The following is a 14,304-nucleotide window of genomic DNA, read 5'->3' on the forward strand; positions in this document are numbered from 1 at the left end:
CAGTTTCAAAGTGTATGGTCATGTGCTTTGCTAGGAAGGAAAAAGGTGTAGACTATTTTCTAAATACAGAGCAAATTCAGAAATTGGTGTTGCAGAGACTCTGCAGGCTCCAGGCCCATACTCACTAGAGTTCATGAAAATGGGGGGGGGGGGGGGGGGTGGAATCTCATTGAAATCAATCGAGTAGTGGGAGAGCCTAGGACCTGAGGACACAGACTCAGGTTATGAGAGGACCCTTTTGAACAGATATGAGGAGAAATATCATTGGCAAGAGGGTGGTAAATCTGTGGAATTCACAAATCTGTGATACAAATGGCTGTGAAGGCCAGTCGTTGAGTATATTTAATACGGAGGTTGATAGGTTTTCGGTTAGTCAGGGCGTCATTAGTTAAGGAGAATGGAGCTAGAGGGATAATAAGCTAGCAGGCTCGATGGGCGGAATGGCCTGCGACTTCTGGCCCAACACACGCCGCCGCCCCGCGTTCGTTCTTATTTCTAATGATGCACGCTGAAAAACGGATACAGGAAAATGACGTCAACAATCGGTCCGCATGGCAACGCATTCCAGAGGCGCGGATCATCCAATCAGAGGAGGCAAAGCGTGGAACGGTAGCGAATGAGCGCAGAGCACCGCGGATTTTAAAATCCACTCTCCGCTAGTCCTCAGTGCGAGCTTGCCCTCCGTGTGCAGCGGGTGCAAACATGGCTCTACGCTTGGTTAAGGTCGGAATTGTGTAGCTTTTTAAATGAAATTGGCATGGTCTTACTGGAAGGGAATTGTATTTTGTGCCGTGCAGATGGGCTGTGTTGCAAATTATTTCCCTGATTAATTGATGCGAGGCGGTTATCGAGCTCGATTTAGTTGATTCTTAATTTTACATTCCTTAGTAGTAAAATGCATTTCTAAGAAGCTTGTGTGTAATATGTTTTTTTTTTAGAAACCTTTAGACTTGTTAGTTGTTAACTTGTAACACAACTCAAAAACTCTTCAATTGCGGATAAGTAGAGAGGTTACTCGTGCAAGCTCTTAACTCCCCGTCTGCTGCTGCTTCTGTATTGTCGAATGCTGACGACGCGGTTCTGGGTACTAGAAAGTGTATGAGTATGCCAACACATTCGTGTGGTACTAAAGAGGTTGTGTTCTGTATCTAAGCCGATTAGTTTTTCCTTGCACCGCTTTCTCCCGCACAAAACTTGCCGACACTACTGAAACGGTAACTCTCTCCAAACTTAAAAATGCAGCAGATAATCAGCATTTGGAGATGAAAATGGTAACGTTACAATGAGTAGAAAATTTATTTTCTTTAATACTGATGTTTTAATTGGGGAAACCTGATGCACAATAGATGACTAGAGTGAGACTCTACAAAATCAGAATCTCTAAGAATACGGGTATATGGCCTCTCCTGGCTCTGCCATTCAAAGTCATGGCTGATTTCTCTTCTCTTCCTCCTCCCTCCCCCCCCCCCCCCACCCCGCCAATACAGTCCTGCCTTGAGATTGTCTTGCCCTCTCGCTTGAGATTGAGTCCTTGAGCTGCCTTTTTATTTAAACTACAGACCTAAAGATGGTCTTTTATCCACCATTCTGTCCTGTCCCTGGTATCCTCCATTGGAGAAGTGTCTAAGTGGAACCTTCATTTTAAAAAAAAACATTGGATTGTGGAGGTTTCATAAACTCCAGATGACATGGGTTTGGCCTAGTCAGTCTTCATGACAAACTTGGTGTGCCTGGAACCAGTCTAGTGAACCTTTGCTGCACATACTCATTGTCAGATTCTTTTGAGAAGAAAATGATGCAATGTTAAATGCAACACCTTCAAGGCCCCATATAGTTCTGTCACTTGAATTTCATACTCATTTTCTCTTCCCCTGCCCCCCTGCAACACATCAGAATTTACTGCTCCATTCTAAAGTTTCACATGAGCAACTTGAAGTTGATAAGAACTGAAAATTCTTCATCAGACTGTGACACAGTAACTGTTGGGGTTTTCCAAGGATTTCTGGTTATGGCAGTCCCTCATCTCCCTCTGTTCATCCAAACAGATCAGCTGACACCCCCACCATTGATCTTGGACACTGCTTTATTCACAACACCCTTTTGTGCAGTTTGATGGTTGGTTCTTAATGTTTCTGTTTCTATGCAGTCATCATGCAGTTCCACAGCTGCAGTTGCATTTTAACCTTCATTGGTGATTGCCCTGATGCATTTCCTACAATGGAATGTAGAGTCAAATCTTTAGAATAACTTGAGCCTTAACTGGGGGCACAAATGGAATTCCAGTACAGTAATATAGTCTCTATAATTTGGCTATTAAATCAAACAAAAACAACTCCTCACTAACATTTAAAATTCTCCAAATAAAATGTTAATTCATGCTGCAGTAAAGTGTCAATAAACAGCCACTGAAGATGTTAAATATTGAGATTTAATTGAATATTGCTTCAGTTGTTGGAGTTCAGGCCACCACAATCTATAATGCTTTTCATGCACCATGCAGAGGATTGATCATGAGATACTTAATTTGCACCTGGGACTGAAGATGTGATTAGAGTGCACTCTGGAATTTTTAATTTTGTAACACATCAATAAAGCCTCCAGATTTCACAGGGCTTTAAACTCTGCTTTGGAACGTATGCAGATATTTTCCTCACCCATCCCAAAACCCTTTATTACTAACTATCATCTCTATTTTCAGTTTCTTAACTTGGCCCTTTTTCAAGTTGATATTAATCTTTGCACTGACCCTGTTGAACAAATCTTCAGCTAGTTAAACTGCTTTCATTGCCTGGTTTGGAGAGAAAATGCTACACTCGACACTGATTGTAATTTCTGTGCATAGAATTCAGTGTTCTGCAGGATCGGAAATGCAACGGCTCTATAGCACTGAATTGATTAAGGGTAATGTTCAAATGAAGTTCAATTCTAAATCTCTTTTCATTTATTAGGCACGTGCTGGCAGAAACAATGAGCCAAATGTTCCTGCAGCAAAAGTTGGAACAAAAGTTGGCTTGAGGCCTAGAGCTGCTTTGGTAGACATTGGAAACAGGGCACAAGGAGCTAAACTCCCTGTAAAAAAGGTATTGTCTGTGAATTGCTTGTAGTTCATAAATTGGACCTTGGTAGTTTGATCATGTGTGAGCCTCTTTTGTATTTCAACTTGTGGTGTGATAAAGTTTTGGAATTTAATTCAGACTTTGAATTTTACAGGGGAAACCTACAGCAGTTCCAAAGGTAGAACCTGCAAAGAAGGTTGTTAAACCTGTTCAACAACCAGAAATCTATGAAGATGTGACGGAGGTAAATTAGCTAATGCTGAGCACAAAGATGTGTTAAGTGCTTCACATTCACTGCATTAATCTTGCTACAAACGGACAAAGTGCATCTTGATTATACCTTTTCAAGACAGTCTGACTGCATCAGACTGCAATCACTTCATGGAGCTCTGGAGTGATTGCTTGCATGCAGTTTCTCAGCATCTGACCGTGTTCAAACATGACTTCTATCTTCTCCTGACCAAAGACTAGCTGCTTTATTATTTGTACACAAAGTTGACATCGTTGGATGATTTCAAATATCTTGTCTAAAGTAATCTTAAATCTTAAGATATGAAATACTTGTCTCTAATCCTTGGACCAGATCCAGTGTCTGCAGATACTGAGATCTGGAGTAACACAACACTAATGAAACTCAAGAGCATCTGGAGGGACATGGACAGTGAATGTTTTCTCCAATCTAAAGTAATTGGAGTCCAGATAAAAATCTTGAGCTGAGAAATCTACTGTCCATTTCCCTCCACTTGTGTTTTCTGATCTACTGAGATCCTCCAGGAATTTCAATCTTGGTAAACCAGCTTTTTAATTGAAAACTACCCATCCCTCTCTTACTTTGGACCTGGTAAGACAACAGTTATTTAAGCTGTAGACTGTACCCTTTTCCATGGATGCTGCCTGGCCTGCTGAGTTCCTCTGGCATTTTGAGTGTGTTGCTTCGGATTTCCAGCGTCTGTAGATTTTCCTCTTGTTAGTTAAATCAGTTTTAAGTGAGCTTGAGCAACTTGTGAATTATAGCCAGTGCAAATTGTTTTCATCCCAGGATATTTTTTCAGCATGTTTGTGGTAATAACTGAGATTGTAAATGCTTATCTGTAGTTTCTGCCATGGCAACTCTTCACAGGTTCCAGTGTCAGTTCCCAGTGAAGCTACAGAAAGTGTATCTGAGGACTTGTGCCAGGCCTTCTCTGAAGTGCTGCTTCCAGTGAAAGATGTTGATGCTGCTGATGGTGATAACCCCATGCTATGTAGCAACTACGTTAAAGATATCTACAAATACTTGAGACAATTGGAGGTTAGATTTTACTTTTAAATGCAAGAATGTTGTAGCTATCTTGACCTCTAATAAAATTTAAATTTGCTTTCCACCACTTCCTGTATAATTTCATATAATTGTGCCTTAATCACTTTACAGCCCAAAAAATAGTGGGTAAGCTTTGATATTTCTTGTACTTCAGGGGTGGTGTAATTTTGTGGCAAAAGTTTAAACCAATGAAACATTTTTTAGGCTGTCATAAGAATTGCTGCTATGGTTTCAATTTTCATAGCACTGGAAAGCCTGATTTAATAACTTAAATTTTCCTCCTCCAAAGAACACAAATTTAATGATGAAACAAACCTGGATGTATTGGAATGGCCTGGCTAGATTTTGTTTTGCTTTTGTGTGTGTTTTGGGGGGGGGGGGGGGGGGGAGGAAGAAAATGGATATGGGAACTTTATCTGCAGAGTAAACTCCTATATTCAGTTTAATCCTTGAAGTGGATATTGACTGGATTCCTGGTTGGTTTTGTGAGGAAAGTGAGTGGTTGATGGTGGCAGAAGAAGGATTTTAAAAATGACCTTGGACTCTATTCTTTGGGAATGATGATGGTGGGTGCTTAACTATGTGGCAGTCAAAATAGGATTTGATAATGCAGATACTGGAATTAACTGGATTGGGTAGCAATCATGGGGAGAATAAAGTTAAATCTTCCTTTGGAGGAGTTTCATAGATGAATATGGAAGTGTAAAGATAAAGAGCTGAAATTCAGTTGAAATTTTGCTCTAAACTAGTTTGGTTACTAATTGTGTTTATCCCCAATAGATTGAGCAGCCTGTAAGGCCCAAATATTTGGAAGGAAAGGAGATAACCGGCAATATGCGTGCTATCTTGATAGACTGGCTTGTACAGGTTCATAGGAAATTCCAGCTGCTTCAAGAAACTTTGTACATGACTGTATCAATCATAGATAGATTCCTTCAGGTAAGAATGTTTTCCTGCTTTTGAATCTTGATTTAATCTACAAAAACTGAATTGTCTCTAATTGCTCTAAATCCCATGCTATTGCGCTCATTAAATCTAAATTTTGCTCAAAGATTTTTAAAACCAAAACTTATCATTCATGCAATATCTAGAAAATGATTAACAATTTTTTTTCTGCTTGAAGATGACTGCATGGTACAGAAACTAATGTGACTGGTTTCTTCTAGGATAACCCAGTGACCAAGAACAATCTACAGCTTGTTGGTGTGACAGCAATGCTTGTGGCCTCAAAATATGAAGAGATGTATCCTCCAGAAATTGGGGACTTTGTCTATGTGACAGACAATACTTACACTACAGCTGCAATACGTGAAATGGAAAGGAGGATTTTGCAGAAGCTTAACTTTTCTCTTGGCCGGCCACTTCCTTTACACTTCCTGCGGAGAGCTTCCAAAGTTGCTGAAGTGAGTTTAAATCATTGCGAAAAGAATGGAAAATTTTTCCACCCCATAAATCTTTATGTAGCTCATCTTTAGGACTTGAACAGCTTGCAGGTGATTGCATTTTGCAGAAGACCATGGCTAAAGATAAAGGAAATCTGCCTTCATGCTGCAATTTGCACGAGTAAACCTTTTAAGCAAGGTCTCTTGAATATAATCCAGATATTCCACTTGTAGCATTTGTCTAAGCTAATTGGTTTTAATTTCTTTCCAGATCTGGTGTGTTTTTATCTCTAGTCTATACTAGATTGCTTGGAAAGTCCCAATTCTCTAACTTGCAAGTAACTAGCTTGAGCTTCTGACCAAGTATTAACAAAGAAATCAATACTTAAACTTGCTTTAGAAACATAAACTACAACACAAATACAGGCCCTTTGGTCCACAAAGTTGTGTTGAACATTTCTCTATCTTAGAAATTACTAGACCATAAGATATAGGTGCAGAATTGGGCCTTTTGGCCCATCCCCATAGCCCTCTATTTTTCTAAGCTCCATGTACCAATCTAAAAGTTTCTTAAAAGACCCATCATTTCTGCCTCCACCATTGCTGGCAGCCCATTCCACACTCGCCACTCTCTGTTTTTTTTTTAAAAAAACTACCCCTGACATCTGCTCTGTACCTACTCCCCAGCACCTTAAACCTGTGTCCTCTTATGGCAACCATTTCAGCCCTGGGTAAAAAGCCTCTGACTATCCACATGATCAATGCCTCATCTTATACACCTCGACCAGGTCACCTCTCATCCTCTGTCACTCCAAGGAGAAAAGGCCAAGTTCACTCACCTGTTTTCATACCCTTTCTATGGCTTCCACATCACTAAGTGGGGTCTGACCAGGGTCCTATATAGCTGCAACATTACCTAAATTCAAATCCATGATTAATGAAGGTGAATACACTGTATGCCTTAACTGCAGCATCAACCTGTGCAGCTGCTTTGAGTGTCCTGTGGACTCTGACACCAAGATCCCTCTGATCCTCCACACTGCCAAGAGTCTTACCATTAATACTATATTTTGCCATCAAATTTGATCTACCAAAATGAACCACCTCACTTATCTGGGTTGAACACCATCTGCCACTTCTCAGCCCAGTTTTGCATTCTATCACTGTCCTACTGTAACCTGACAGCCCTCCACACTATCCACAACACTTCCAACCTTTGTAATCAGAAAACATACTAACTCATCCCTCCACTTCCTCATCCAGGTCATTTATAAAAAAAAAACATGAAGAGAGAGGGTCCCAGAACAGATCCACTGGTGACTGACCTCCATGCAGAACATAACCCATCTACAGCCACTCTTTGCCTTCTGTGGGCAAGCCAGTTCTGGATCCACAAAGCAATGTCCCCTTGGATCCCATGCCTCCTAACTCTCAATAAGCCTTGCATGGGGTTACCTTATCAAATGTCTTGCTGAAATCCATATACACTACATCTACTGCTCTTCATTAATGTGTTTAGTCACATCCTCAAAATTCAATCGGGCTCGTAAGGGACAACCTGCCCTTGACAAAGCCATGTTGACTATTCATAATCATTATGCCTCTCTAAATGTTCATAAATCCTGCCTCTCAGGATCATCTCCAACTTGCCACTGAAGTAAGACTCACTGGTCTATAATATCCTGGGCTCTCTCTACTCCCTTTCTTAAATAAAGGAACAATATCCACAATCCTCTGGAACCTTTCCCATCCCCATTGATGTAAAGATCATTGCCAGAGGCTCAGCAATCTCCTCCCTTGCCTCCCACAGTAGCCTGGGGTACATCTTGTCCAGTCCCAGCAACTTATCCTACTTGATGCTTTCCAAAAGCTCTAGCACATGCTCAAGCTTTTCATGCTGCAAGTCAGAACTACAATCACCAAGATCCTTTTCCATAGTGAATACTTGAGTAAAGTATTCATTGAGTACCCCCGCTATTTCCTCCAGTTCCATACACTTTCCCACTGTCACAATTGATGGGTCCTATTCGCTCACATCTTATCCTCTTGCTCTCTACATTCTTGTAGAATGCCTTGGGGTTTCCTTAACCCTGCCCAGCAAGGCCTTCTCATGGCTCTCCTAATTTTCTTTAAGTTCCTTCCTATTATCCTTCTAGATCTCTAACATAACCCAACTCTCTGAACCTTCTGTGAGCTTTTTTGACTAAATTTAGTACAGCCTTTTTACACCAGTTCTTGCACCCTACCATAACTTCCCTGTCTCATTGTGGAGTTCTGCATAGGCATGTTCCAAAAATATCCCCTGAACATTTGCCATATTTCTTCTGTACTTTTCCTTGAGAACATTTGTTCCCAATTTAAGCTTCCAATTTCCTGCCTGATAGCCTCATTTTCCCCTTATTCCAATTAAATGTTTTTCTAATGTCTCTCTCCAATGCTATTGTAAAGGAGATAGAATTGTGATCACTATCTCCAAAATGCTCTCCCACTGAGCTCTGACACCTGACCAGGTTTATTTCCCAATACCAAGTCCAGTACAGTCTCTCATCTTGTAAGCTTATCTACATTGTCAAGAAACCTTCCTGAACACACCTAACAAACTCCACCCCATCTAAATCACTTTATCCAGGGAGATGCCATTTGATATTTGGGAAATTTAAAATCTCCTATCACAACTGTTTCCAAGTTCTGTTTCCCTATCTGCTCCTTGATCCCTATTACTATGGGTTGGCCAGTAAAGTTATTGACCCCTTTCTGTTTGTAACCTACACCCATAGACACTGTAGACAATCTCTCCATGTCTTCCTCCTCTTCTGCAGTCGTGACACTACCATGCAGTGCCATGCCCCCATCTTTTGCCTCCCTCCCTGTCCTTTCTGAAACATCTAAAACCTGGCACTTGAAGTAACCATTCCTGTCCCTGAGCCATCCAAGTCTCTGTAATGGCCACTGCATCATAGCTCCAAGTCCTGATCTGCACTCTAAGCTCATCTGCTTTGTTCACAATACTCCTTGCATTAAAATGGACACATCTCAAACCATTTGTCTGAGCGCATCCCTTTTCTATCACCTGCCTCTCCTCCCTCACACACAGTCTCCAAACTCTATTTGTGAGTCAACCACCTCTTCCCCAATGTCTTCAGTTCAGTTCCCACCCCCACCAACAATTCTAGTTTAAATTCTCCCCAATGGCCTTGGCAAACCTCCCCACCAGGATACTGGTCCCCCGGGATTCAAGTGCAACCTGTCCTTTTTGTACAGATCACACCTGCCCCAAATGAGGTCCCAATGATCCAGAAATCTGAATCGCTGCCCCCTGCTCCAATCCCTCAGCCACACATTTATCCTCCACCTCATTCTGTTCTTATACTCACTGCCTGTGCCACACAACAGTAATCCTGAGATTACTACCTTTGCAGTCCTGCTTGTCAACTTCCTAACTCCCTGTAGTTTGCTTTTAGGACCTCCTCCCTTTTCCTACCTATGTCATTGGTACCAATATGTATCACAACCTCTGGCTGTTCTCCCTCCTACTGCAGGATATCTTGGATGCGATTTGAAACATCTTGGACCCTGGCACCTGGGAGGCAAACTACCATCCGAGTTTCTTTCCTGTGCCACAGAATCACCTGTCTGACCCCCTAACTATAGAGTCCCCTATCACTACTGCCTTCCCCTTTCCCAACCCTTCTGAGCCACAGGGCCAGACTGTGCCAGAGGCATGCCCACTGCTGCTTCCCCCAGGTAGGCTGTACCCCCCACACTCCTCAAACAGGAGTGCTTATCGTCAAGGGGTACAGCTATGGGTACCTCAAGAGGGGACTCTTCCCTTCCACCCCCCCGTGACCTACTTGTCTGTCTCCCATGGCCCTGGTGTGATCACCTGCCTATAACTTGTTTGTATCACCACCTTGCTCTCCCTGACCAGATGAAGGTCATTGAACTGCATCTCCAGTTCCCTAACTTGGTCCCTTGGGAGCTGCAGCTCAATACATTGGGTGAAGATATGGATGTTTGGGAGGCTCAGACTCCAGGACACCCCACCCCCCCAAACATCTGACACAGTACTGAAAACTGGCCTCACACACATACATCCTCCCTTCTGCAAATAACACAGGTAAACCTACCTCACCTAAGCCCCTTGAGCCAAAGCTCTCACTCTGCTGCCCGCTGGATATGGTGGACTTTTCAGACCTTTTGCGCTCTACTGGCTGACGTCACACCTACGCAGTCTTGCCTCTCTTGCCCCGAGTAATAAAACTGCCTTTGCTTTGGAAACCCTGAACCATTCACCAGCAGCCTTGCTGCTTGCATCTTTAACTATGCATGTCAGGGAATCTGGCAGAACACCAGCCAAGCATAACTTCAAGCTGAAGTTGTGCTATTAGAACAGTATCAATCATTGGGGCCCCACCACCCAGAATGGAGCCCAAGGACACAATTTTAAGGATAGTTTCTTCCTTCTATCACATTTCTGAATGGGTGAGCTCACACACTATCTTGCTCTTTAATACAAAGCTAACTTAATATTGATGTATCTTTTAATATTTCACTGTACTGTTGAAAACAAATACCATGATAGATCTAATCAAATAGTACAGGATCTTTGGCCCACAATGTTGTGCAGACCTACTCCAAAGTCATCCAATCTTTTTGGTTTTTCTTTCATCCATGTGCCTATCTAAGTCTTTCAAATGTCCCTAATGTACCTGTTTCTATACTACACCACTCCTGGCAATGCATTCCACATCCACCACATTTTTTTTAAATCCTACTTTTAATGTTCCTCTTTCCTGCAATCATAAAATTGTGCTGCTTTGTATTGCCAATATCCACCCTGACTGTATGCTTCTAAATCATTTTTTCCAGAGAAACCCTAGCTTGCTCAACCTTTCTTTCATATGTCATGTTTTCTAAACCAGGCAGCATTCTGTAAATCCCCTCTGCACCCTCCAAAGCTTCCATATCCTCCCTATGAGGAAGCCAAAACTGAACAGGATACCCCAGTGTGGTCTAACCAGAGTTTTATGGAACTGCAACATTGTGGCTCTTGGTCTCGTCCTTTGACTAATGAAGGCATTACTTGTACTTCCAGACTGAATGCTTCATGCCCTAGCTTTGCATTCTGCTGATGTCCCACTGTAACTATGCCAACATTCTGCACTATCCACAACACTACCAATTTTTGTGCCATCTGCAAACTTGCTAACCTACTGTTCTACTTCCTTGTCCAAGTGACTTGTAACAATCAGTGCAATGAAAACCAACTAAAAGTTGGTCCCAGTAAAAGTAGGGGTCCCAGAATGGATCCCTGCAGGACACCACTGGCCACCCACCCCCAGGCAGAATTTACTCCATCTACTACCACAATTGTCCTTCTGTGGACAATCCAGTTGAGTCCCATGCCTCCTGTCTGAATGAGCTTACCAAGAGGAACCTTGTCTCAATGATGTACTAAAGTCCACTGCTCTACTTGAGCAATTTAATGAGGCTTGATGACCTGCCCCTCACAAAGCCCTGCTAACTAAACCTAATCAGACTATGCTTCTCCAAATGCTTGTAAATCCTGTTTAAGAATTGTCTCCAATTATTGGCCCACCACTTACACAAGACTCCCCTGGTCTATAATTCCCTGGGTTGGCTCTGTTTCCTTGAACAAAGGAATAGCATTTGCCAACCTCCAGTCTTGTCAAGTTGCTTTTGTCATTTCAACCATAACTGCTGGTACAGTACACAGTAAAAACAATGTTCCTCCAGGACTGTGGTGCTACATGAAACAACAGAGCTACACTAGACTGAAACAACACAAAACTACATTAGACTTCACACCTACAGGGGACTACATAAAGTGCACAAAACAGTGCAAGACAGTACAGTAATAAACAAGACAATGGGCACAGTAACTCCTGTAGGTATAGCTCCTGTGGCGAGTGAGGATGCAAAGGCCTCTAACCTACAGGCAGAGTATCTTCCATCCAAAGTAATCCAAACTTAAGCTTGTCAAGTAAATACAATGTAAAATGAACAATATCTGTACAGTGTTCACTTCAAATCCTTCAGCTTGTGTTCATAGTTGCAACCTTGGAGAAATCTTATTTGTATAGTGAATTCAGTTTGATGTGCAAGTCATTTTATTTACTACTTGACTTTATTCTAGGTAAGCTCTGAGCTTCACACCTTGGCCAAATACTTGATGGAACTGACAATCGTGGACTATGAAATGATGCATTATCTTCCATCCCAGATTGCAGCTGGTGCTTTTTGCCTTGCTCAAAAAGTCCTGAATGCAGGTGAATGGGTGAGTATTGATGATTACTTCAACTTTTAGTTGGTTTTCATTGCACTGATCCACTGACTATTTCAACATGATTCTTTCAGACACCACTTCTAGAGTACTACATGACCTATAAAGAGCATGATCTGGTTTCTGTTATGGAGCACATTGCCAAGAATGTTGTGAAGGTCAATCAAAGCCTCACTAAATACATGGTAAGTTTGATCAGCATGTGCTTTTGGTCAAGTTCCAGTGGGCAAACTGATCAAAGTAAAGCTGGGGTCTATTAAATCTAGGGCAGTGGCAAAATAAAACAAAGAGCAGAATTGGGCCATTTTGTCTGAGTCTGGCCTGCCATTCAACATTAATCTTTTCAAGGATAATTGAATGTTTCAAGGTTGTTGGAGGCTCTACAGATGAAAGCTGGCAGATTAAAAATTGTACTTGTAAGGCTGAGTCATGTGCTGGGCTTGGCTGTAGGGCAAAGATGTAATTGGCATTTGGTGAGATGGTTTGATATGAACTAGCTATTAAATGGAGGAATTGTGGTTATCTTTTAATTAGAAGACTTTATCTTGTCCTGTTGAAGGATAAATGTGGGAGCAACTAATACAAGCTCTTTCCAGAATTTCCAGTACAGGATTTCCAGTGACATAGTTAAGATGTGAATGCAGGGATTTGTATGTTACCTAGGTTAAACAGGAAGAGATCCACTCTACTGACTGCCATTGTTCCACAAATCTCTTTACCTGAAAGTTGTAAAGATAACTACCCAGAAAAATTATCACCTTGGCCTCCTTGTAGAAACTTTTCTATTGAACTTCATCTGCTGACATCTACACAATAGATAGTTTTGTATTGCACATGCTAGAATGCCCTTGGTCAGCTCTTTAATCCTTGAGCTCAGTCATGAGTAGATCTTTCTCCTGGTATGTGGATTTCAGCAAAGTTAGTTATGTTGAAGATCCTTTTTAAGCCAGTTAATAGTTGGCCCTTGTTTGATATTAAGGGATTGAGCGGCTATGTGTGTGTCTCCTCCCTCCCCCCCCCAGGAACATGCAGAACTAAAATATCACAAGTCTGGTTCTACACTTGAGGCCAGTTGCAGAGTTTCAAACCACCTGAGCATACTTGGCCATTCCTGAATAAATGTGGGAGCAGGATGCAATACTGGCCGTGATCTCCTTTTGAATAACTGCTTTTCAATAGCAGTTCTTTTAAGGAAAGTGTAAACTCTATCTGCTTGTTACTTGATCTGCAATGATCTAAGTGTCACAGCTTGTGCCAATTACACTGATGTACTCTTACATTCTTGTAAATTAGCTGAAACAAGTAATGTGCAAATCGGTCACTGCTCTAACTTGAATAGTTATTCACTGTTCTGGATTGCACTTGTGTTGGTTATTACATTTGAATTCTTGTTCTCTGCAGACCATTAAGAACAAATATGCCAGCAACAAGCTCCTGAAGATCAGCACCATTCCACAGCTAAAATCGGATGTGATTATCAACTTGTCGAAGCACCTGATATTTCAGAAATAACTTCCATACTTCCATACCTACTTGTATAGTCTTCTGTATTTTTTCTCAGCACCATGTGCTATTGTACATAAATGTAGTTACCATTTCACTTTAATAAAGGTGTTTTTAAGATTTTGAAACTAAGTTGAACTGCCATCATCGTGGTCCTCTACAGTACTGTGCTGGCAGTTGGGTGGTAGCTTTCAGTCAGGTGTTTAGTTTTTGGTCTGAATGTTTAATCCAAATTTTCTGGAAGTTAAGTTGTATAATTACAGGATGGGTCTCAATTACTTTCCTTGATTTCCTTGGGTGTGCTTTTATATTTTTTTGTATTCCCTTGAGCTAAGTTTCCCTATACCCATCAGCCTTGCCTTTTCTTCTAACAAGAACATGGAGCTGTGTGCTTGATATTTCACTGGCCAACTTATCCCAGTCCACATCTACCAGATCCTTTCTGATGCCATCAACATTGGCTGCCTTGGAATTGGAATCTTAACTGGGGGACCAGTCCCATCCTTCTCCATGATTGTCTTGAAATGAATGGAATTGTAATCATTCAATGTAAAGTGTTCCCCTACACAAACCTCAGCTGCCCTCTCTCATTCCCTAGTATTGCACTCTAGTTGGAACCTCTTTATAATTAAGGAAAAACACTCATCTGGTTTTTGATGGGGGTCCCAGTTGATGTGAAAAGTCAATTGTCACCCAACAACCTCCTTGCCACTGTCGGCAATCTCAGCCCAGCTAACCAACCCCAATAATAGTCATCCC

General features: G+C 41.7%; 1 protein-coding gene across 1 annotated transcript; it reads left to right on the forward strand.

Annotated features, from left to right (window-relative positions):
• The first annotated feature begins 662 nt into the window (after positions 1 to 662).
• ccnb1 (cyclin B1) lies at positions 663 to 13,671 on the forward strand. The gene is made up of 9 exons (XM_059974451.1): positions 663 to 723; positions 2,949 to 3,080; positions 3,211 to 3,300; positions 4,177 to 4,347; positions 5,137 to 5,295; positions 5,523 to 5,759; positions 11,896 to 12,036; positions 12,117 to 12,227; positions 13,444 to 13,671. Exons 1-9 carry the CDS (start codon positions 703 to 705, stop codon positions 13,552 to 13,554), a joined length of 1,173 nt encoding a protein of 390 aa, XP_059830434.1. The 5' UTR covers positions 663 to 702; the 3' UTR covers positions 13,555 to 13,671.
• The last annotated feature ends 633 nt before the right edge of the window (positions 13,672 to 14,304 follow it).

This window comes from Hypanus sabinus, chromosome 7 (genome assembly GCF_030144855.1).
Source record: "Hypanus sabinus isolate sHypSab1 chromosome 7, sHypSab1.hap1, whole genome shotgun sequence".
NCBI classification, from domain to species: Eukaryota; Metazoa; Chordata; class Chondrichthyes; order Myliobatiformes; family Dasyatidae; genus Hypanus; species Hypanus sabinus.